The 25,787-nt window shown below is 39.2% G+C and overlaps 2 protein-coding genes across 2 annotated transcripts in view; one reads left to right on the forward strand and one right to left on the reverse strand.

Annotated features, from left to right (window-relative positions):
* Positions 1-25,787, forward strand: part of LOC110171132 (E3 ubiquitin-protein ligase RNF123) — an 84,971-nt gene that overhangs the window by 26,618 nt on the left and 32,566 nt on the right. The gene's annotated exons all lie outside the window — the stretch shown is intronic.
* amigo3 (adhesion molecule with Ig-like domain 3) lies at positions 17,666-24,365 on the reverse strand. Its single transcript, XM_055160422.1, has 2 exons — positions 22,932-24,365; positions 17,666-18,045 (listed from the first exon to the last, which is right to left on the reverse strand). Exons 1-2 carry the CDS (start codon positions 24,348-24,350, stop codon positions 18,007-18,009), a joined length of 1,458 nt encoding a protein of 485 aa, XP_055016397.1. The 5' UTR covers positions 24,351-24,365; the 3' UTR covers positions 17,666-18,006.

Consider the following 25,787-nt stretch of genomic DNA (forward strand, 5'->3'; position numbering starts at 1 on the left):
AAATCTATTCATATGCATTATTTTTTCATTTCAACTGCTTTTTCAGACAGCAAAGTAAAGAAGGATGGACTGCCATTACAATTTGACCTAAAATGCTGTTTTTGTAGTGTAATCTGTAAGGGTTGGGTACCTCGAGTTTGTCTTACTACTTGTTGTCTTACTAGGTGATTTATGTCATCATCATGACCTGCAACAAGCCCAAGTTCTACTATATTTCCAACATGAACAAAAATAGATTTTTCACTGTATGTTTTTGTAGGATGCATCGATGACTTCCTGATAGAGTATAGATTCCTTAATTAGAAGGGGATAGACCCTAACCTGGCTCACAGTGTATCAAATCTCGGAAAGCTTTTGCTGAAAGTGATTGTAAAATTCACAGACATTTCCCCTGTCCACAAATGCACAATGTGTTTGTCCTCTGCACATTTTTACAAGTAAAATAATCTGTATTGATGCTAAAATAGCCAGAAGTACATCTGTCAGCATTGGCATGTTTGTTTATTAGTAGGTTCACGTGAGCGCTTGGCCTTTGGCTTCTTCAAAAACCTCAATACTGCTCTGTGATTGGGCCACTCACATGCTAAATCTTACAGCGAGAGCATCTCAAGATGAATTCTCATGAGTTGGAGTTTCTCGTGAATTTTGCCATGCAAAGTTAGATACACCTGACCAAGTTGGTGGAGGTTGCATTTTCAGATCACTTAGGGTTAACAACAGAGATTACTGAAGCATGCTAGAATTTAGGTACAACTCCAAGTTTGTTTCTGATGAGTGGACTGTTTTGTAAAATGGTTAAAAGCTAAAAACTTGCAATTGACCTGATACTAATTTTTAAGAAGTTTTGCTTTTATCAAGATGACATTACACATTCTTTTGCTAAGATATCTAGTCACCTTTATATTTTCTTATCTTTTTATTCACTGTGCAGAGTCTTCTATCTTGTCTTGTTGGCCTTTGACAGATCAGAAAGGCGATATGTGACCATGGAGACTTGGACTGCTTCTGCATTCTTAGCCTCGTCTCATGGCCTCTCTCCATCTCCTCCTCTCTGTCCCTGTCTAAATTAAACATAAGTTAAAGTGCTGAGCTGCAGCTCCGATGGACAGTGATAAAGAAGTCACATTATACTAACAGTAACATGACATGGTGCTGTACGACCTCGGGGGACGACAAGAAAGAAGGCCACCATAATCCATTTTAATTTCACTGATATCATTGTATTGAGACACACAGAGGAGAGAGAGAGTGAAATGTCTCAGACCAAACTCATGCCGGAGCTGACTGCAGTGTCTTGCCGTGACCTAGTTGCAACCCCTTTGAAGTCCACAGGCTGATCTCTCTCTATAGGCTGCTGAGGAGATCTGCTGCATACAGCTTTATTAGTCTTGGAACTGAAATAGTGAGATGTAACTAATTCTAAGGGTTCCTAAGCTGCCTTTAACCTCATTGGCACTGTTAATTTGGCAACTTTATTATTATGTAGTTAGTATGGTTTTCGTCTGTGTTTTTGTATCCATTTTGCGGCACCTAAACATTAGGAGACAGTGGTGCATTGTCGAGAGAGCTGACCTAGAATAGCCCAATCACTCTCAGTCCAAGCCTCTGTCTGCCCTCTCCTGTGATCAGCACACTGCCAATGCTGCGCTCTTTACACTTGTGACCCAGTTCAGAGGCTGGTGTCGCCAGGCTTCTGCCCCTGGCAAAAGGAGACATGGCACCACAACCTTCACAGAGGTGTGTGTGGTTTCAGTACAGCTGTGGACTTCTGCATACAATCTATTACACTAGATTATGTGAAAAGTGGTTCCAAATTTTGAAATGTCAACAATAGGCCAAAAGCCAAATGATTTTCAGATTTACATAATTGTTGAAAGCTGTGCTAACATCTCTGGTTAAGTGTCCGCCACACTTTTGTCTTCTTGTAAATGTTATTGCTATTTCTATCAAACAGGTGACGCCACCAAGCCAAGATAGGGCTGTGCGCTGTAGTGATAAAATATGAATTGTGATCTGATCCCTGTGATAACCAGCTATATCATCATATCATGATTCACAAATTTTCTCCTAAATTTTAAGTCTACGCTCAAATATGGCCACTTTTCCCCATCCGCTTCTCTTATTAAAGAGCTTCGTTATGGCTCTGATCAAGAGTGAACTTTCAAAAGAAGCAGATGAGTTTTTTTTTACCACATAAATGCAAAAGAAAACTCTGACATGTACATTAATCGTGATATAATCACAAATTATGAAATGAAATGACCTTTTGCTATATAGCCCACCCTGATCCACAAATCAGATCTGAGAGAGAGTGAGCCCAGTCACTGTTACAATGTGAATGTTTTCCAATGTGTGTTTTTTTTCCCAATGCACATACAATAATTAGGTTTAATGTCACACTCTGGAATCCACATCCATATACCAATCACCTAAATATACACTGTAAACGTTACATATGTATGTGTAGATTTAAATTAAGAGAGTACTTATCCTTGAATTAGAACTTTCCTATCTTATCTGGACACTACTGTTACTTTACCATTCAGTATTATAGTCTATAATTTCAAAACAAATTCTAATAAGTTTTTGACCAGATTGTTCTGATAACCATTAGACATACAGCACGAGTCATGGCCGCTTGGTGAACTCTCTCAATTATCTTGGGTCTTACTGCCTCACCTCTCTCTGTCCCTCCAACACAGCGTCCTCCCACCTGCTCCCCATTGAGAGCTTGTGTGCTCAGACATTCTCTGCTGGGGGCATGTGCTTAACCTTTTTCTTGCTTCCCGACATGAGGAGACACACACTCACATATACTCGTCTTCTTCTTCAAGTTGGGCTTCAATTAAAAATACACCACCTTTCTCTTTTTTTGCCTTTCTTTCGTTCCATCTTTGCCTTCTTTTTGAAGTTAGCCCGGGGCCTTACAGAGCCTCATCAACCCTTTGCCTTGGCTAGATTGCATACAGGTACCCTCTGTGGCTATTTCAAATGACTTAATTAGCTTGTGAGTGTGTGATAGAGCCTTGGTCTCCCCCTCCGTCTCCCTCTTTCCCTTCCTCCTTTCTCACTCCCTCCCTCCTTCCTCACTCTCTCTCTCTCTCTCCATCCTCCTCCTCTCTCACTCTTTGCTCTTGGTGCATGTCTTCAGAGAGGAGGAGAATGATTGAGCCCCTGTGACACATTTAGTCCCTTGCCGTGTGGTTTCACTTTCTAGGTCATGCTCTGGCTGTGAAGCTGACTGCCTATTACCACACATAGAATAAGAAGGCACACACTGACAGTCAGTCTGATAATGTGTGTGTGTGTGTATCTGCTGACACTCTGGTGCACGGTCTATGTTTAATCCTGTCACAGACTCTGGCTCAACTGCTCATTATTGTAGGTGGTCAGTTAAATGGATTAATGTCTTGAACGTACAACCATACATCTAAGTGTATTGTGATAAGTTTTACTGTCAACCTTTCCCATCCTATACTTTTGTTATACACATATGTAGACAGATGTCAAAAGTTGGTAAAATGTGTAAGAAGTTAATTGTAGAGATCATAAAACCTGGATGCTATTTAAATGGTTCATTTACCACTGTTGCTTGTTGAGTTTTGTTAAGTCTGTGAAAAACTTTTTTATCAGTAAATCTTTATTGTAATGAAGTTCCTGATAGAGAGATGTGGCCACAAGGCTGTGATCAGTCATCATCAATGAATGAGTTCTGAGGGCCTTAGGGTATGGGTGAGATCCCAGGGGAGTTCAGAGACCATGTACCTGTTAACTTGTGGATGTGTGGTGGTTCACCCAGCAGCAGCTGCAGCACTGCTAAATGAAGTTTGGCTGTGGACTAGAGCCTGTGGCATTAAACACACCTTATCCATGTTACATATTTGGAAGATACAACTGCTGGGAAAGAAGGACAGGCTTTAAATGGGCTGTAGCTAACACATCACTTCCACTCCTGGGGTATTAAGTCATTTCACTTTGACTGGAATAGGCTTTGGACATAGCAAGCTACCTTCCTCCCTTGTAGATTTCTACTAATCTGTAAATATTATATCCATCTATACCTAAGCAGAGCTATTTATTGTTGAATCTAAATGTGTTTCTGAGCTAATACCTAAAATTATAATCTTCTATTAAATTCATAACTTCATTAACTTTATTCCTTAAACTGCACACATTTAAATGAGCAATTTCAAACCCCTTTTTTATCCAACATAACTATCATGAAATATTCTTGCCATCATGATTTTACTTTTAATCTTACATTGAGCTTTCATAACTTAGCCACTGACAATGATACTCTTCTCATGTCTAATGACACCACTCTGCTCTGAATGTTTTCTAGTCTCATGTTCGATTGCTCACACCAGTCTGCCGTCAATAAGTTTAGCAACAAAATAGCCAAGTGCTTCTGCTATTCACAGTGCACAGTAAGTTTGGTAAGTGAAGACACCATAGAGTTTTAGAGAAGCCAAAAATAAAGAAGCTGATGGGGTCAATCAACCTTTGACCTCATACACTCACAATTGACTGAAATACACTGCTCATGTTTGTATTATTCATTTTGTTTCAGTTGCCCATTTTTAGAGCACTTAGACAAATAGAAGCGAGAGAAAGGATGTCTCTCTCCTTTCACAAGCTGAGTAGAGTAGTTGTCATGAGCTGTCAGGCAGCTTGTTCTCTGTGTGCCTGTCAGTGCTCTGGATAGGAGCTCTGGGTCCCAGCATCCTGCCAATTGGTGAACCGTGTGTGATTGTGTGGGTGTGTATATGTGTGTGTGTATGTGTATGTATGTGTGTGTGCATGTACATGTGCATGTGAGAACACTTTGTTGCGTGTGCAGTGCCGTGTCACTGACACATTCAGCTGGTTCTATGGGAGTCTCCCGGTTTCCCTTGTGCTTGTGTTTACTCCATCTGTTTACTCCCCACAAACTCTCAAATCTATTACCTCTCTCCTTCTCCATTTTTCACTCTATCTCTCCTATTTACTCCTGACTTCTGACTTGTCTCTTAAAACAGTAGCCGTGTGGTAGTGGGCTGGTGTACCTGTCGACAGCCAGCACTCCACTCTCCCTCAGCAGGAGGCGGAATTGAGTTTCTTTCTCTGCCAGGCAGCCATTTCTGCTCAAGAGCCTGAACACATTCATTTTGTGGATAAATAATTCCATTTACTGTTTTGTTTTCAAATAACTTAAAAAAGTGATACAGAAAAAATAACTTAAAATCAATGATGGTCCTTTTTAAGACAAATACAGTTCTTTTCACAAATAAAATGCCCAAAGACATAAAAAACAACAACAAAAAAACTACCAGTAGAATCACCTTTTACAGATTATCTTTATCTGTCAATGTGAGGTCTTAGCAGCAGTGTGAATACTATTGTTTTATGATTTCCTTGATAATTACTCCCTTTTGGGTTTATATTCACGCTGATTCTAGATTATGCTATTAATTCTGTTCCTGAGTCTGGTCTTTCATTTCTCTGGCAAAAATAAAATCAATTTGAGTTTTAAATTGGCATTCAGTTTATGCTATCTCCGACTACAGGTAAGGACTATGTAAAAATTTAATGGTTCACCAAACAAATCACATGATTCTGGAGAGTAATAATTTAAGATGCTTTTTCCTAAAATTAGCATTATAGTTAACACTGTACATTTTATGCAAACACTTGCATAATAAATCCGAGCTTTGTCTTGTAAATTCCCTTTTGATTTTTTTGCACTGCATCACCTCAACAAGTTCATTAGCCTGCGTGCACATTATCCGACCTGTGCCATGGTTTATAATGCCAGGCCTAGTGTGTTCGCTGGTGAGAAATGATAGTTTACATAGCCTATGCCAAGGGCACCACCAAGGGCTCATGAATGAGAGATAAAAAGGAGCAGAAGTGGGGCAGGAGCGATAGCATCCTTGTGACTGGCTAATTAGCTTGCTGCTATACCAAGCCTTAGCTGCAGGGACAGGGTTCAACAGTTCACCTATCCACCACTGAGTTACAAAGATGTTGAGGCAGGATTAGCTGCAACGACCTGCTACTAAACCCCAGTATCACACATTCACTGTCCTGTTCCACAACTTTAAAATCACTATGGGCTGACCACTAGGTGTCCCAAACAGAGACATCACAACAGCTGTGCAGAAGGCACACAGCAGGATGTTATGTTTTATTTATGTCCGAATGGTGTGAACACAGAAAATGTAAACACCAAGTCTTTACAGTTTAAATAAGTAATATGTGAGTACATATATGACAATAATTTCAAATGTCATTCAAAGTTACACTCGGCTGCTGGCACAGAGATTGTCTAATAACCTTACATTAAAATCTTGTCTATTCAAAACTATGACTCATTATTTTTTCCTTTTCTCACTTTATTTTCTCTCCAAAGTCTGATACAAGTAAATAATCTTGCCGTGGTAATCCTGCCTGGGTTGCAGTAGCGTCTTGCTGGCAGAGCCCTGTGTGTCAGGGCGCACTCGGAGGGTCGAATTGAGCTAATGAAGTTGTCAGAGGCGTGTAGCATCGCGGCCGATGGGAGGGACTATCAGGCAGCCAATAGTAAAGCTGCAATTGTGATCAGCCGAGCATGATGGGAGACCACCCTGCACAGCCAGTGTTCAGGCCCGACAGCCTCAGATCAAAGAGCTGCCCCTCAAATTCACCAGCCATTAGAGAAAGAGCCTACAATTTGTCTGTCTTAACCAATGTGTCTTGAGACAGAATTACACTAAGGCAATTATAGATTAAAATGGCAGATAATGTTCTGTTTTATGAGCGTATAAGTATAAACTAATATAAAGAAGGACAAGATGGTATATCTAAAGGAAGGCCTGAAATCTCTCGTAAAATAGTCCTTGTAGGTTTGTTGGCCACTTGGTGCTCCTCTCCATCTCCTCACTTTCTCTTTGTTTCACTCCATTAGTTAAGATATCTCATTAATAAGCACTTTCTGTTGCCTGCCTCTAGTGCTAGCTGTAGCCTCTCTCACCCTGCCTCCTCTCATTCCCCTGCTCTCTGCTCTGCTCTGCCCAGGGTTCTTATTTGAAATTCAGGAGTGGTGCAGTGAGACCGCAATAACCTACATTCTGATGCCTTCCTCTCATTGCTGTTTTCTTTCAGTCTGTCGTGATGTCTCTATATTCCATTATTAGCAATTTCTCCAATTTCCCAAAGTCATTTTTTCTCATATCTTCGGTTAAAGTTTCCTTTTCAGTGAAGTGGTGAGTTTCTCCGCCTTTATTATAGAGGGCCAGAAGTTCATTTTGTCATTTTGAAACTAAATTATTGTAGATAGTATACAATTTTGTGCGAAGTCCAAATGAATAGTGTCACACAAGGCATCTGACTTAAAAAATCCATGTTCAATGTTTGTCTTTTTGAACAATCGTTTACTTTGTTCTTTGTTCTACTCACTTTTCCTTTCAGTATCACAAAGCACAAAGGGAGTTTCTGACACCAAGTTGTTTTGCATTCATCAAGGGTTAATTTAAAATGCTGATGCCTCCTGGCTGCACCTCGCCTTGTTGCTCTGTATTCTGCTCTGTACCACTGTGTGTCCCAGATGCCCTGCCTGTACATGCGAGCGAGTGTAAGCCGTGAGACGTGTGGCACTGGAGGCGCAGCTCCTGTATATGCCCTGTTGACTTCTGGGTGAACTTTCTGCTGCAGATTAAAGGCAAGAAGGGAAGGAGAGGAGGTGGTCTGATGAGACTAGGGGAGCATGCTCAGTGCAGTGGACTGGGGGTGTATAGAATGTTCATCTGCTGCTGCTATGTCATGTCACTATATGAGCGGCTTCTACTTACATGAGTGGGTCAGTGAACGGCAGCATGTTTTTTCTAACGGTCAACCCCATAGCTGCAAGATGTAACGCAAATGAATCAAAACTGTACTTCGAATGGTTACAATTCAAAGACTGCATTTATTTAAGTAACATAATTTACTTAGTAAACAAGAAAATGCTGTCTTATGTATATTAATTTGTAGTTTAAACCTCTATAAACAGGTTCTGAAACATATGGAATCAATGTATTAGTTTAGCAGCTCATATTTCAGTCTTTTCTCAAGTATTAATGCCTTAGTTAGCGTGTTTTAAATGTTTGCAGAAGCAGAATCCTATTAGTACAACACACATTGCAAATCTAATCATAATGCTTTTAAGAAAAATTTTTATTCAGTATTTTGCCATAATTGTTCACTCCCCAACACAAACATATTACAATAAGATACAGTATAATTTTGTATTTTGTGAAAAAATGAAATGTACAGTCTTTGTTTTTAAGATAAGAGAAACTTATCTAATTAAAGAAAAGACTAGTATATGCTATTCATTCATGTTGATATTATGATCAAGCCAGATCAGTTTCTTACTTATTTTGTGTCTTTTGTAGTGTATAAAAGCCTTGATCCATTGGGTCGCGTTGTTAAAAGTTCACCACACACACAGGGCAGAGAAATGTTTAGAGTAGTGGAAAGCTTAGAAAACGAGAAGTGCAGACGAGCGAGCGATTATTCTTGACGAGGATTTACACATGGGGTCATTCGTGGGTTTAAGTTCAGGGCACCGAGATTTAAAGGGAGTTATATTTTGTGTACGGGGGTAGAAAATAGGAGGGTCGATGTTGTACTGATGACATGCAGTGCCTCTCTTCTCTGTCCTGAATAATCATGATCCTTAGCGGCTTCAAAAAGATGCGAGTATGTGTGAACTGTAGATGAACTGGAACCTGCATTTGAACCGGGACTTGAGGTAGCCCTGCCTGGCAGCCATCCCCAGTCCCCCTGCGGAAAATCCCTTACATCTAATTGACGATGAAGGGGAAGTTTATATTCTCCTAAATCTATGCCAAACTGAAGAATAGTTCATTTTTATGCTAATTGAATTATAATTATACATTTGTTTTTCTAGTAGTAGGATGCTTTGATACAGCCAGAAGATGTTAACAAAAAAAAGTGGTGAGATATGTCTTGAGCAGGTGGTAATGGGGAATACTTTTAGTTCATAGACAGTCTATTTCTACAGCTTAAGTTTGAAACATTGCTATACCCTATTTGACACACAGGTGGCAGTATACAGTCAGACTTGATCAAGGCGCACTCTCTCTCCCAGATGCTTCCTCTCCTCTCTCATAATTGGCTATAGTTTAGTTGCTCTCTGATGTCTGTCCATTAATCTCAATGTCTGCATATATTTTTTATTATTATTTATTTTTTCCTTAACTTCAACCAAAAATTAAAAGGGTCTTGTATTTTGAACTTTGTATACCGTACATGGTTTGATTGATTTTGTTAGATTTTAAAATATATTTCCTAAATTTTGATCGGTAACATCATCATTATATTAAAAACATGATAATCATAAATATGCTTGGTTATGATAATGCAACATGTGAAATGACCAGTGAGGTACCACATGGTGCTATATTGTCTCCATGACTCACTATCATGGTGTCTAAAAGTGCGACTGGCTGATAGATGCAGACGCACAGACACATAGACTTGCTGTTTGCCCCCGATCAAGGCTATGGCTTTGAGAGACTACAAAACAAAAAAACAAACAAAAAAAAACAAAACATTTTCCTAGCCCTAACAAGAAGTTATAGTTAATATAATAGATAGATAGATAGATTTATTTATTGTCATTGTATGAAATACAACGAAACTTCAGCAGAGCAGATCTGTAGCAGTAAAAAGTTTACAAATATACACACATCCTCACATCCATACCAATAAAAAAAACAAAAAAAACAACAACATTTATTAAATAAAATAAATAGATTATTGCACCGAGTCCCTTCAGGTCTTTCATCTGTGCCTGTGCCCTTTTAGCACGTCCACTGCTTGTGGATAGAAGCTGTTGCGCAGCCTGTTTGTGCGTGTGAGGGGAGTTTGAAGTCTTCCTGAGGGGAGAGTGTGGAAGAGGCAGTTCCCGGGGTGTGTGGGGTCCTGCAAAATGTTGGAGGCCCGTGTGTGGAGACGTGAAGAGTAGATGGTGTCCAGGTTTGGGGAGTGAGGAGCCCACCACCTTTTCAGCTGTTCTCACCACTCGCTGCAGGTCCTTCTTTTCAGCAGCTGTGCAGGCTCCATACCATGATGTACAGCAGTACGTTAGAACGCTTTCGATGGTGCACCGGTAAATGTTGGTTAGGAGCTTCTGGGAGAGCCCGTTCTGGCGGAGTGTTCGTAGAAAAAACAGTCTCCGCTGGGCACGCTTTATAGCGCTGATGGTGTTTAACCTCCAGGTTAGATCCTCACTGATCTCCACACCCAGGAACTTAAAGTTGGAGACCCTCTCTACCTCTTCTCCGTTGATGTAGAGGCCAATGTGATGGGGAATGCATTTGTTTTTCCTGAAATCAATTATCATTTCTTTAGTTTTCTTTGTATTTAAGTGCAGGTCATTGTCTTTACACCAGGAGATCAGTGTCAGGACCTCCTCCCTGTAAGCAGCTTCATCACTGTTTGTTATGAGCCCCACAATGTTTGTGTCATCAGCAATGACAGTGTTGGAATTATGGTGTGCTACGCAGTCATATGTGAAGAGGGAGTAGAGAGCTGGGCTCAGGACGCAGCCCTGAGGCAGACCTGTACTCACAGTGATGGTGGAGGACAAATGCTGGTCAATTCTGACGTGCTGGCGTCTGTTGGTCAGGAAGTTCTTTATCCAGAGACACAAGAGGGGTGAGAGGCCAAGAGTGAGCAGTTTATTAAACAGTTTGGTTGGGCTGATAGAGTTGAATGCAGAGCTGTAATCCACAAATAGCATCCTGACATAACTGTTGGGAGTTTCCAGGTGCGTCAGAGCAGCGTGCAGTGCAGCGCAGATGGCATCGTCAGTGGATCTATTGGTTCTATATGCATATTGATGCCTGTCCAAATTTGGGGAAATGCATGATTTGATGTGAAATAAGACTAGCCTCTCAAAGCATTTCATGATTACCGGAGTGAGAGCAATTGGCCGGTAATCATTCATGCAGGTGACAGCTGAGGTTTTGGGCACTGGTATAATGGTGGCTGATTTAAAAGAGCTGGGAACAGTGGCCTTCTTTAGTGACATGTTAAATATGTTTGTGAATACTGGGGCAAGCTGATCAGCACATGCTTTCAGTACCCTACCTGTCACTCCATCGGGTCCTGCAGCTTTGTTGCAGTTGATGTGAAGCAGCTCTTTTTTAACTTGGTAATTTTGGAAAGTGAGTGGGTGTTCACTGTCCAGAGGGCAGGTCACAGCAGATGGATGGAATTCTCCTATGGTGTTAGGGCTGTCCTCAAAGCGGGCAAAAAAGGAATTCAGCTGATCAGGAAGAGATGGATTGATGGGAGCTGAGGTGGGATTGCCCTGCTTGTAATTTGTCATATTCCTCACACCTCTCCACATTGCACGGGGGTTATTATCACTGAAGTTATCCTCAATTTGCCTTGCATGTTGTCTTTTAGCAACTGTAATGCCCCTGCGCAGGTTGGCCCTCGCCCTTCGATACTCCTCCCCATTTCCTGACTGTAGTGCTGCATCCCGAGCTCTATACAGTTCACGCACCCTGCTGGTGAACCAGGGTTTCTGATTGGGGAACACTTTAATGTGTTTTTTAGTTGTTACATTGTCTGTACAAAATTTAATATATGACAGGACTGTATTTGTGTGGTGCTCAATGTCTGGGTCTTCATAGAGTTCCATAGTAGTAATTGTATTATTATTATTAATCTGTGCTCTTTGCAGCTTTTTTTCAGTTATAGAAAAATACTCAATATTTTGCCTATGTTCAGATGAACAATTTCAGTTTTACATCATTTTCTATATTTTGCTTACCTTTAGTCTCATCTGTTCTATTTATGATGCTCCTGTTGTTGGTTGTCATATGCATTTAATTAAGATTTAATTAACATGGCTATTTCTCCAGTGACATGGTAGGGATGATGAATCCAAACCCATTACCCCTCAATAACTCTCAAACTAAATTACACTGTGAAGGTCTGTTGACAGCTGTAGAAGCAGCAGGGATGACAGATGATGAATCAGTTTGGGTAAAAGGCCCGTCATACACAGTAAAAGGACATGCACCCTTGACTGTTGTTGCAATTTAATTTCCCTCCCAAAAATCCATTGCTGTTTTTTTCTGTAGCGTATTAGCATTACCTTAATTTAGTAGTATTTTGTTCAGTATTTTTATGTAGTTTTCTACAACCTCATTCACACATGCTGTACACAATCAGGTCCACAGTGGGGCATATCACACAGTGTTGATAGGCTTCAGTGTAGAGGAAATTTAATTACCAGATGATAAAAGCTCCTGCTGGTGCCATGGAAAACCACCAACAGTCAGGAAACGCTGGCTGACAGCAATGAGATTCTGGATGGGAGGCTTCACTCAGCTTAAGATCTGACTTCTGGCATCATAAGCGATACTGATTCCCACATACACCTACGGTATATAGGCCTGTCACAATAACAAAGTTTGAAGCATGATGTATTGCTATAGAGATATATTGAGATAAATGATAATATTCAAACTATTTTCTGCCACACACAATTAAAATAAAGCAAGATAATTCCAATGAAACGTGTTTTTAATATCATTAAATGGCCTGAGCTGCAAAAAATAAATAGCTGAATGAATCAATAATTAGCCATAGAAGTCACTTATTCAATTAGCTACAGCTCAGATCTCTGCAACAAAAATGTCACAAATCTCCTCACTTTTGCAAAGAAAAACTATCCATGATAAATATTAAGCCACATAATATATTGTTACAGCTTTCAATAAGTCAATATAGTAATGATAGTAATATATCAATTACATGTAATTCATTGACATGAAATTTATGCTCTGAAACAAGCTCCTCTATGTTTTTAAAGTTAAGTCACTTTCGCCATTTGGATTATGCCAGATCTCCTGTTTCCAACTATGCAGCTAACCAACTTCAGTGTTTGCAGCTGCTATTTTTAGTCTGACTGAAACCACCTCACCATCCAGCGCATCAGCAATATGAGTTCTCGTGTCCTTTGCTGGCCTTTTCTGGCCTTTTGAATACACTGTCAGATAACTTATTTTCCAGACATTTACATTATTCAAAGTTATACAGCCTGGAAGACTAAAGCTCTGATGTCCATTAGTGACAAATGTGTAAATCACACCTCCATCACATTGATTGTCTGTCTCTTTCTGGATTCCCTGTTATCTATTTTGTGTTGCTCAGTAGTGTAAACGGTTTCATCTTCCATACAAAATCTCATCTCCCATACAAAATCTTCAGGTCCCCTTGAAATTTCTAGTCATATAATTTGGAATAGGTTTTGTAGCACAGAAAATGACCAATTGTTTGAGGGTGTATCAGTTTATATTATTTTGAATATACCCCATTGGACAAAGAAAAACTAATGAAGTAGCTGTGCACCGGGATTTAGAAAGGATGTGAAAGGTGATGCATCAGTGAAGCTTTGACATTTCAGAAAACTCTTCACGACTGACTGATTCTTAAGTAAATGCAAATTCAGCTCCAGTCACCATCTCACATTGACAAATAGGGCAATTACAGCAAACTGCTTACAAACTTACTGAGACTGAATGACTCTTTAAAAAAACAAAAACAAAAACAAAAAAAAAACACTTTTTTTTCAACATTATTTCATTCAGTTTCATTTGGCTGCCAAAGTATGCATATGATAATATGTTAGCACTGGTAAATCCATAGTTGCTTTAAAAGTATTTTGTATAAATTTGTGACAAGCAGTAACTCTGTGAGCTCCTAATACAAGCTGTGGCGATGATGAATGATGAATTAAATTAAATGGTGATGAAATCCTCAAATGAAAAAGACAGACCCTGTCATGCACTTTGTTCTTTCATACCTGCTGTAATTGGCCTGACTGAAATATGTTGCAGATGGATTGCAAATGTCTGTTTTTAACATAAATTAAAACAGAACAAAGTCTGAGGTCTACTTTATCTAGGGTCTGTTCTTGTTTTTGTTTGCTTACGTAAACCCAGTGTTTAGTGTCATGATGCCTTCCTGAGTTCATTCCTAATTGGTCCCCTGAGGTGGTGTGCATATTAGAATTGTGGGTCTCAGAATACAGTGGAGCCTGGCTGTGCACCGCATTGGTTAACAATAGACAGGAAGTGACGGCCTCTAATGAATGTTCTGACAGTAATATAATTGGTAAAACTAATACATGTATTGGTGTAGTGACCAGTTAAAAGATGATAATCGCAGTGACTGATGTGGAGTGTTTCCTGGGGCAATCACAAAGCACGATCTATCTAATGGACTTAATAATTCAAATATAATTACTAGTGACTTTTATTTTTAGAAAGTAGTATTGAACTGCTAAACCTAATTTAAAATAAATTTTTATTCACTCTGGGGCTGCACAATATGACAAAAAAAAGCAATATTCAATCACTTAGTACTGCAATATATTAACACCTTTAGACAATGTTAATTCAGTTAAATTAAACAAAAAATGACATGTCTGTACTTCATTTGAGATTGGACTTGTGTGACAATCCTATATATTCTATTGAAACAAATGGAAAAAAAGAAGCCATCATTTCATGGGGTTATGTGGTAAAAGCTTTCTGCCTTTTCGATTTTACGCATTAGTACAGGCATTAGTTTAGTGGTTCAGTCATTTTGGTCTCTCCCAGTGATCCAATCCCATCAAGGACTCTTAGCAGGTCCACAGGTCTGCTCCCATTGTGCTGTGCACATGTAATGGTGCTATTGACCTGTAAGAACAAAGCATTAGTTTGCGTTGAACTCACTGAGATTTTGCCCGTCAGAGCATTTTTTTTTCAGCAAGTCTATTATCCTGCTGACTTCACTAAAATTGGCTTTTAATAAAAACAGTTGTGTATATTAGCAAAACAATTGTGTTGTACAAATAACAATATTTATCTTTTATTTATTGTTTATTATTTGTGACTGATTTGGTGTCAGGATACTAGTCTAAACTTGATCGTGGAGAGATTATCCAATATAATTTAATCTACTCACTTATGGCTATGATTTCATATACAAAAGGTTCAATTATAGTTAGCCTCCAGCATTTTTCCATGAAATGCAGTTTAAAATGCCATATATTGTATAATGTATTAAAATATTTTTATATGTTGCCTTCTTTTCCAATGTATCATCTCCAAATACTCCAATACATTCTATGCTTTACTTTTTGTGTTTTTGACAAATGTATAATCAAATGTCTAATATTTTGTCTATCAACAAAATTGATTTGTATCGTGAAGCTTTAGCCTTGCTTAGAGCAGAAGCCACAGCGCAGTGGTTTAGAGCTATGGGCTAGCTTTCTATAATTCACAGAATATTGTGTATCTGATATTTTGGTTAATTGAGCAAAGTAGTGACTGTTACGGTAAAAACAGCCACTCTTACACAGCTGTTAAAAGTAAAAAAAAAAAAAAGCTTATGTATTACCATATCACATCCAGTCTCAAAAAGTATGAATGATTTAACTGGTTTTGCTTATTTGAATACCTCAACCTTAAAATCCTAAGGGTTTTTGGCATGTTTTAATTCTGAACTCAGCAGACTGCCAATTACCTTGAACTACATTTGTTATTAATTTGCTGCTGTAACATGTTTTACACTGTGCCTCTCCATTCTGAGTCTTAATTGAATAAAACCACCCCTCGTGTTTCATGTTCTTTGCATTACTTCTAGCTGTGTTCTGGACTCATTTCATATTTCGATGCTTTTCATACGAAGCCCACTTTACTAATAGATTGTGGCCAGTGTTTGCTTGTAATACATCAGAGGAGCAGTGTTCCATTAACCCAAAGCCTCCAGTAAACTACATTAACCAACCTTAGGCGCAAGGAGCTGCTTTTGATCCAATACAGAATCCTGTGTTTTCTCTGCACCTGGAGTCACTTGACATATGTTGTTGGCATTGGTTCAGGTACAACAAAAACATATCAGCCAGAAAATCAACTAAGCTAGACTCATTTGGAATTTTTGACTGCTTTCTGTATGCCTGAATACATGTTAGCTTAATGTTGATGAGGTGAGCACACAAACCTTTTGAGTTTTTTTTTTTTTTTAGGGAACTAGCAAAATAAGACGGCATTTTGGTCACAATGGTTAGATATTTGGTATATCTTGCATGCATATCTATATGTATGATGATGATGACAATGATTGCAGAGGAATGTATATGTCCATCTCCCCTCTCCCTCCCAGTGTTCACATCAGGACTATTAACGTCGCCCGGGTTTGTCCGCCTCCCACTGTAGTGGAGAAAATCAATGGTGCTAATTATTGTCCATTACCTCAGGCTGAAAGACATCAGAAGCAGCTTGCAGTCATCCAGAGATTAGATTGAGACCAGCACTAATTAGCTTAGCCTCTTTGGACCATGAGAGGCCTCGACTCAAGGGATGTTGGGTTTTTCCACTATAAGCTCAGCCTGCTGTTATTTTTATTACTTTTGCAATAGCTATTTTTGTGCCTGATTCTTCTGAAGAAATGTTTTTCAATGTAGTTATGTGTCACTGAGTAGGCCTGTGTTGGGAATACTCCTTTTGTTCCTATATGATCATTAAAGATTATAAAGGGAGTGTCATGCAAAAATGGACTGAGTCATTCTTGTTCTGTGCTTTAAATGCAGTGTTCAGTCCAATCGTCTGTTCATAAATTTAACAACAAAAAGTTAACCTCAGTTGGAATGCATTATTTACTAGTCAGCCGTGTAGTTACTGGAGTTTCTGCAGCTATTGAGTTCAAGGTAGAAGATAGAGCTAGTCATTATCACTCTTCACAAGGGTTTACTAATGAATGAGCTGCCTTTTCAGAGGGACGTTTGATGCATTTATGTTGTTACAAGACAAAATAAATTTCAATTATTGCCACAGCCATCGATGTGGTAAGGGGTCAGTGTAGAGATGGCTTTTATCATATTTTTTTAAAATGCACACAGTATTATAATATGATTGATTCAGGCTACGCAATTTGATGCTTATCATTATCACTTCTAATAATCATATGTTGGTCAACAACAAAACAACATAGCAAATAAGTGCATCATTGTGCAAATACTGACCTAGATGCACATGTCTAAAGTCAATACAACAGCAAGCATCACAGTCAAAAACAGGCCAGATGGGGCTTTCTGTGCCATTAATTGATATGTTGCAATTTACAATAATATCAGCAATGATATGTGTATGTAGTATTTATTATTTTGGTTTATAACAAGAAGTCATCCTGGCTATAATAACTCTATTATCTGTCCTTGTTACAAATTTATACAATGACCTAAATATCTTGATAACACCTCAACTAAAAGTGGAGCAATTCTACTTTTTCATATTTAAAATGCATGGGAAAAAAAAGAAAACAAACTCTTTTTTTTTTTCTTTTTATTACATTATTTGATCCACAAATCAAAATGCATAAAATGACACATGCTTATTATGATTCATTGAACTACATGATTGAAAACATGTAAATCTGCATATAAGGATGCCACTTAACCACAAACTCTTCCTATGCAGTAATTTGATACTGAAACAGCAGTGGAGAAAAGTCAAATAAGAATGTACATTGACTCTTACTATACAAAAAGCCCAGTAGTATTTGCTTTCTTTATAGTTGCAATGACCTTCTTACTACATCCTTACTACACGTTGTTTTGTGCTTCCATGAATGAGTTGTGCTAATCATTCAAGCTGTGCACGTTTTGACACAGAAAAAATTAAATACATAATGATGTTTTCACCGCAATGTGCACACTCTCCTGTGTGTGTCATTGTTGGTGTTGTAGCAGATTTTCAGACATCCTGGTGGTCTTCTGTTACCGTGGAAACCATAGAGGCAGCAACGACCGAAGCTGGACATGGGGTGGGAGATGCCAACAGTTATCCAACTCAATGGAGAGGAAATTCTGAGAGAAAAACAGTGAGGAAACAGGAGGAAAAGGGAGGGAAAAAAAATATGGCACTAGAGGACAAATAAATACTGAAAAGTGCAAAATGTTAAAACAGTGATTTTTTAGGTTGGTGGTGCAGAGTAGACATTAGATGAGTAAATCTAAAGATGGTCAGGGTTGAATTATAAAACGATAGGTGCAGTAAAGTTCAGGTAGGAATGGTTGGAAAAGTGTAGGGAGAATTAGAAGTAATGAGTAATTACTGAAACAATACAAAATACAACAATACAAAAACATAAATAGATACACATAAACTCATTGCTAAATTCATGTTTAAAAATAAGTTTCATATGCTTAATCACCAAAACAACTGTCCACCATATTTTTAACCTTTATTGCAGGTCAACATTTAAAGGGTCGCAACACAAAATAGCAACTGCCTACAAATGTTATATATAACATTAAGATGTATATAGATTTCTAACTCAATTTCCTAAATATATTACATTTGTGTGATTGTGTGCGGATAGGATTAGACATTGATGAGCCTTGGCACAGCAGCTCAGGCTGGCTTTAGAAAACCCAGGACAGATGGAGGCAGTGAACAAGCTAACAAACATACTAAACGAACATGAGTTTCATATTCATGCATAATGTGAATTTGCTCACTTAAGGCTGATTACATTAACTTAACATACCACATGGCTCAGATTGTACTTTTTAAATTTAAAACACTTATTTTTGGTGAGAAGAGCCATCACTGAATTTCATCTTTTTGTGGATAGACATCCCATATTTGTTCAGTTTATGCTAACTACCTGCACCAAGAAGCAATTATTGCTTGTTATTAGAAACAAGTTGACATAGTTAACTTGTAATTGTTTTATTGTTTTATTTTCTCAATCTCAATCTCATTGCTTTTCATTGTTAGATATTTGTTTGAGCAAAATATGTTTTTCACACCAAGACAAATGTTATAACACCATTTGAAAACAAATAGAGTCAGTGAAATTTAGCTGAAATATTGCTGTAATTATAACATTGTACAGCTTTTGTGTTGGTGTTTATGAGGCATATGACTTTTTTATTGTTCAGATTAACACAAAATGGGAGACGTTTGGAAAAATGGGTCCAAGTGCTTCTTTATTTTCTCATGAATTATTAATAAGAGATATTTTAGATAAAAGAATGAGATGGCAAAAAATATCTTTATCATTGTGATGTTTTTCAATGATCACTTCAGATGTTTTTCTTTCTGTTTGATAAATTCAGGTTGGTTTACCACTGTCTGTTCTATTTTGAGTTCACCCTTTCCTCCCTTCAAAAACTTCATTATGTCCGTTCCAAAACCCATTGCTGAAAACATAATTGCCAGAAAAACATGTTTTGTGTGTGTTTGAGTCTTACATAGATAGAATTAGTTGTGTGATGAACTTGATAGTTATTCCACAAGCTTCAACTAAATGTTGACTTGTTTTGAAGTGTAAGCGAAGCATGAGGGAAGACCTTTTAAATATTTAGTAGCTGCTCCCCCCTCCATCTTACATAAGTACCTCTCTGTGAGAACATAACTATACTTCACATTTGGTTAACATTTATTGGGCTTTAACCTTTTGCTCAGGCAAAACCCACCCTCGGCCTGATGTAGCAGATGAAGATACTCTTTAACATATAAGATTTAAGCAGCTTGTATCAGACCATGTCCTTGAAAGAACCCTTTTTGCTTTGGCTGCAGATTTTGTGATATTTTAATATTTCACCAATAAGCCTCTTGTGGGTATTGGTCACTAAGCGTTGTCTCATCATTTGTTAAACTATAGCTATAAAAGCAAAATGAGCCTACTTATGCTTTTATTAGAAGTGGAACTAGTAGTACTACAATCTTACATTAAATAATCTTTTGTCTCTGCTTTCGCAGAGCTAGCTGCTCTGATTGAATTTCCTTCATCTTCCACGTCATTTTCGAATGTCTTTTTTTCTCTCTATTCACCTAAGCACCATTACAGTGTGGCTAAATGTCCTTTGGAATAATGTTCTATTATTCAGTGTCTGTACCTTATAGGATCTGCTTAGTAATCAGTGATTTTAGATGGTAATTTATGGTTGTGTGGTATCTTTTGTGATGATCTGCGATATCATGTTGATTTGAATAATAGCACTAAGGCAACACAGGAAATGAACAATGGTGCTATAAAAGAGAGATTAATGGCCTATAGCTGGGTGCACGTTAAGTTGATGAGGGCTTGTGCTATGTTTTAATGTTTCAGGGGATGCTTGTCTTGCCTTTCACTTTATATAGAATGTAAATCGATAAAACACGTTGTGTTTTAGCATTATGAGCAGCAATACTTTTATCCAAGCTGAATTCCATCCATGGACGCAAATCAATCCGAGACAACTCGGTGTTAACGGTGTTATGCTATGGGTATATTTCCTCTAAGACCAATTACTGAATTGTTGACATTGTAATGAGTATTTTTATTCTCAGAAATGAAAATCTACCAGGGCTAAATCTCCTCCCCTGCAGGAAGTGGTTAATAAGCCCCTATGCATTTTGCTCTGTAATGTACATTTTTGTTTAAATTAAAATGAAAACTGTAGGATTATGTAAAATGAGCTTTAGCCCTCTAGAGTAAACAGGAGGTTGAAGAGGATTTTTGTCTCACAAGCTGTTAAACCTCCTTTGCACATAATGAAATGGGCTCAGATGCATTCGCTGCCACCAGTGTGGGAAATATAAGGACACTTGAGTAAATGCTAAACAAATAAATCTTAACTTATGGCAGGTAATAAACTGGCTTGTTGTTTTTAAACCATATGTGCAATTCACTTACAGTGTTTCCCTGGAGCCTTTCAGACTGATATATAATCTCACTTTAGTGGATAACAAATGCTTTGCTTTGCCATTGTTTCATGTAATTTATGGTTATCCCACATATTGATATCTATTTACTTAATCTTATAAAAACTTCACGCTTGTGTTACATAACTCCAGTGTCGCCAGAAGCATGTTACAAAGAGTAGCATGAGAGAGTCTTTAATGAATGTTTAAACAAAGATGATCATTGACTTTCTGATTGTATTTGGTGTATCATTGAAACTATTTTGAATCACCTGATCTTGACCTGATATGATAATGTGGTTCACATAGTTGGGAGCTGACACAGCTAAGGGCCATAACCATCCAGTGGCTGTGATCATCATTAACAAGGTCGCAGGGGCCGACACGGTAAAAACAACAGGCTGCAATGAAAGTAATGTTGCTAATTATGACAGCAGTAGTCATATAATATCTGTTATATGATATTATAGGTGATGTGAATAACCCAAAGCTGGGGCTAATCTTATTATCTGTATTGAACTGAAGATTACATTTTAGCAATAACAAGAGAAAGGAAAATCATTATGTCATATACTACTGAATTTACACAACCCAGCCAAAGTATTATTGTTCGAAACTGCAACATCAACAGACACACACAAAAGCAAGTATATTACAAAGATTTGCCAAATGGTTTGGTAATGACATTATACAGGTCAAAACTGAATTTACAGGCTTTTGGTGTCTGGCATTTCTTTGACGGATGCTAAAGTGACTGCATGCAGTTCTGTAAGCAACAATAGACATTATTTTTATTTTGTTACAAACAATAACAAGGCAGACATTCATCTGGAAGGATACACAGGTTTATTGACATAGGGAAGCAGACAAAATACTTGAGTGGAGGGCATGAGGAGCAGAGGTGGTGAAGAGAAAGATGCAGTGGATACAGTGTAGACAATAAGTAGGAAAACAAACACGTCTTTCCTGATTGTCTTATGTCAATCCTTCATAAATTTCACAGAAATTATGGAGTTCTTTTTGTATTCAGTGTTCCACCATTTACTTGTCTGATGAAGGAGAGCAAAATCTTACAATTTCCAAGTTAATACATCCAAGATTTACTTTGCTTTATCTCATCTGAACATTTGGAATGGTTTTCATTTTAATTCCATTTTGTTTTCCAGATTCTGACTACTGAAGACAGGGATGCAAGGGAGAGTGGGAGAAGGGAGGGGGGATTTAAAGTCAAACCTTAAAAGAGTTACTATATTTACTCACTGAAAGCTCATCTGCTTGTCTACTCTAAAACATTTTACTGTGAGACTGAGCTACACTATGCAATGCTGTTTGGCTCTTGTTGGCTGCCACTCTGAAAAATATAAAAGCTAAAATGTTTACAAAAATCATGTCTATCTCTATACGAGACAAAAAGGCATCTGAAGTAAATATTATCTTAAAGGTACAAGCCGTGCTTAAAGGGACTGCTCTGTGCTCTGTTTTCAGTCCGTGCACGTTCTTCCTGAAATGCACTTCCACCCATGTCTGCATGTCTGTTTTTTAATGAGATTTACTACACCCTTTTCACAAGTTAATGTCTCACGATGATATGGGTGTAATTATTAGTCTTAGCTTCTTGATTTTCTTGATTTTGCCCTGATTTTGCTTTTAAATCTTATAATTAAACTCCCTCTCAAATATCTGTTTTTTCGTTGCTTTGGGTTCTGTGTAATCACTATTCTCTATGATTCGCTTTCAACAGAAGATAGCCTTTCACAGTGCATTGGTTCTTGGCTGTTGAGTATGGTTGGCAGACCTGGACTAACAGAAATATATTCTTACACTTCTCTTTTGAAGTCTAGCTCTTAGCATCAAAGCTTGATTACTTTAGTGCTCAGGTCTAGTGCTGAGTGCTGTGGGAGGTGCTGAGGAGGTAACTGACAGGCAGAGGAAGAGTGAGCGAGAGGTGATATTAGTGCCATTCAGACTGCTATCTCATTGCTACGGTAACATGATGGGTGTGTCTGAGAACACTGACATTATCGAGTCTGTCTCCCCTGCTTTCTGCTGGGATTGGTTTGGGAGTTTTGACTGGTGCTCTGCTCCTAAAATTAAACCTGGCCCCAAATGTCCTTGTCCTGTCCCAGTGCCCTGCCCTGCCCTTATTCTTCCATTTTGCTGCTCTAGTATGGGCTCTAAAAACACTACATGCTTGTTGGTACTGACCTTGCGACCAGGGCCTTCAGTTGTCGTTGGAGGAGTGGGGGTGAGAATAGAGGATTGGGCACTCCCTGCCCCTGCCTCATTAGTCTGACCTGGGATAGTAGCAGGAGGAGGAGGGGCTTTTCGACAGGGAGGGCAGCGGCAGGGTGTCAGATAAAGGTACATGAGGACTAGGACCAAGCTCACCACACAGCCCAGCAGAGTGGTGAAGCCAGTGTTGAATGACTCATGGGGTTCATGACTCTGGTGCATTACCACGGTCAGATTCACCTCCCTGGTTTCATTGCGCTGTTGTCGATCGTCCACAGCCATACACAGGTACATGCCAGAATCTGCTGCACGGGCATCCCTGATCTCTAAGCTGCCATTGCTGTACATTTTTAGGGAGTCACTGTTTCCTGGGGGTGCCACATACTCCTGATGTGGTGACACCCAAAAGAAGGTCACATGTTGTCCTGTCAAAGTAGTTACACAGTGCAGCAGAACTGCGCTCCCAGCACTGGCCAAAACACTCCCCTCCTGCTCTGTGAGGGGCAACTTCATCCCAGTGAAGTCGCATTTTTCAAAATAACGGTCATGCTTAAAGAAACGCACAGTACCTTTCTGCATCCCATAGACGAGACATGTGTGCTCCTCTTTATAATCTGTTACTGAAGTGAAGTTTCGCTCTGCCCATTTATGGAACAGTCCGTACATAGAACAATCACACACCAGGGAGTTGTTGTGAAGGTAGAGTCCCTTCTGCACTGTGATGGGTAAGTTTGATATGTCCTCCAGGGGTAGCTTAGGCAGACGATTTGATGACAGATCAAGCAGGACTAGTTGTGGATGCGTGTGCTTTTGTATCGAAAAGAAAGGGAAATCAGTGAGACGGTTATGGCTGAGGTAGGCCTTGCGAAGGTTACTTAGTTTGGCAAAGGCTGCACTTTCAACACGAACAATACGGTTGTTGAAGAGCAGCAGTTCCTCCAGTCCTGGTAAGTCTATAAAATAATGTTGCTCTAAATCACACAGATGATTTGATGAAAGATCCAAATGTCTGAGCAATGTTCCAGAGCTATTATGAAACGCTCTTGGCTCAATAGAAGTCAGCTGATTATGTGATATCCGTAATGTTTCCAAGCGAGAAAGCCCCAAAAAACTAGCCTCCTTCAATTGTGCAATCTGATTATGGCTGAGATCCAAAGTGACAGCAGAGACAGGCATTTCTTTAGGGATTTGCTCCAGACCCAGGGCAGTGCAGCTGAGGATGTCCGAGGCGCAGAGACATCTTCCCTCTTGGGAAGAGCCATTTCTAGACTGGCAGATGCTTGGTTGGAGGCAAACTAACAACACAACTGGCCACCAGAAAGGGGATGCTATTAGAACTGTTGGTACTACCACACCATGAAGAAAGCCTTTTTTGACTTCAGTAGATGACATTATGCAACCAGCAGCATTGATAAGTTTTTTTATGGCTTAATACATAGATTCCTCCCTTTGCTTTTTAATGGTTGATAGAAAAGCCATTTTATCTAATTTCACATACACCATAAATTAATTGTTGTGGTACTACATGTTGCACTACATGCTCTTTTAGATTCATATTTGTGATTGTTTGTTTTGTCAAACCTTGTTCATTTTAAACAGGATTTTCATCTGACTTCTCCTGCCATATGGATTGGCTTCATGAAAAGGCACAGTTTCTAAGCTGCAGTCTCTGGTACAGATTTTGTTTTCGTTTTGGGTTTGGATATTCCCTGTAAGTATGTCTTTCAAAGGGAACAATGCATACAAAAAGGTCTATTAGACTAAAAAAAAGCCTGTAGGACTGACTTTAATTACAGCGTTCACTCAAAGTTGTCAATACACATCCTGATTGTTTTTTCTTCAAGTGGAATAAGTTTTCTTTTCAGATCACATTGCTTCAGGTTCTTTGCTTGAGATGCTGTAAGCCTCCTTTTCCACATGAGCACGCACACAGTTGCTGTTATTGAGCTTGTATCAAAGTGAAAAAAGCTCCTCTTAGTTGTTGCATTGCTTGTTTTCACGCCAAGTCGAGTTTTGTGAATCACGGCCCCAGCTGTCTGACGCCCACAGCCTTTTAGCCGAGTCGCAGATCAGATATTCAACCAAGTCAGCATCCTGTCCACTTCACCCGCACGGTGGCCATTTCGAGGGTTCACACATCACACACAAATTATTCTTGGTTTGTCACTCCTTTGGCAGAACCTTTTCATTTTGTTGAAGCTGTGGGTGGTTGTTTTCCGACGGCTAAAGAGTTAAGCTTTTGTGCTTACTAGATTGCATATTTCTTCATCTGAGGTTCAAAAATAAAAGCCACATCACACCCATGCAGTAAAAAGTTAGGCTTAGTCCGAATATGGAGTGTCCAAACTTGACGGCGCTGGATTATGCACGCTGTCTTAACGCTCATGTGCAGTGGTCAGTCTCTCGCCCGTCTGTTCAGTTGAGTTGTGAGTGCCGTCTGTCGCTTTCGGTGCTTTCCCAGTTCTTCCTCTCCTCCTCTCCTTTCCTCTCCTCTTCAGCTTCAGACTGCTCACTCCTCCTCCTCCTCCTCCTCCCTTTCAGCCCACTACAGCATCCTCCGCCCTTCTCAGACGCCGATGATGTTTGCTCTTTTTCTTTAGGTTCGGACTGCGCTCTCTCCCTGCATCCGTCTGTTTGTGTTCTGCACTCAGACTTGGTTGTTTTCATCGGTCTCTCACTCTCCCTTGCTCTCTCTCCCTCCCCTCTCCCTCTTTTGCACGTCTCTCGCTCTCATCTCTCACTCTAGCTTTATCTATCCCCTCCCCTCTGTCTCTCTGCTTTTCAACCAAGTGGTTCACATTGCCACGGGAGGCGCTTCAGAGGGTGATT

The sequence above is a fragment of the Boleophthalmus pectinirostris genome, unplaced genomic scaffold (assembly GCF_026225935.1).
Source record: "Boleophthalmus pectinirostris isolate CB_2022bp ecotype Guang Dong unplaced genomic scaffold, ASM2622593v1 HiC_scaffold_3, whole genome shotgun sequence".
Lineage (NCBI taxonomy): Eukaryota > Metazoa > Chordata > Actinopteri > Gobiiformes > Gobiidae > Boleophthalmus > Boleophthalmus pectinirostris.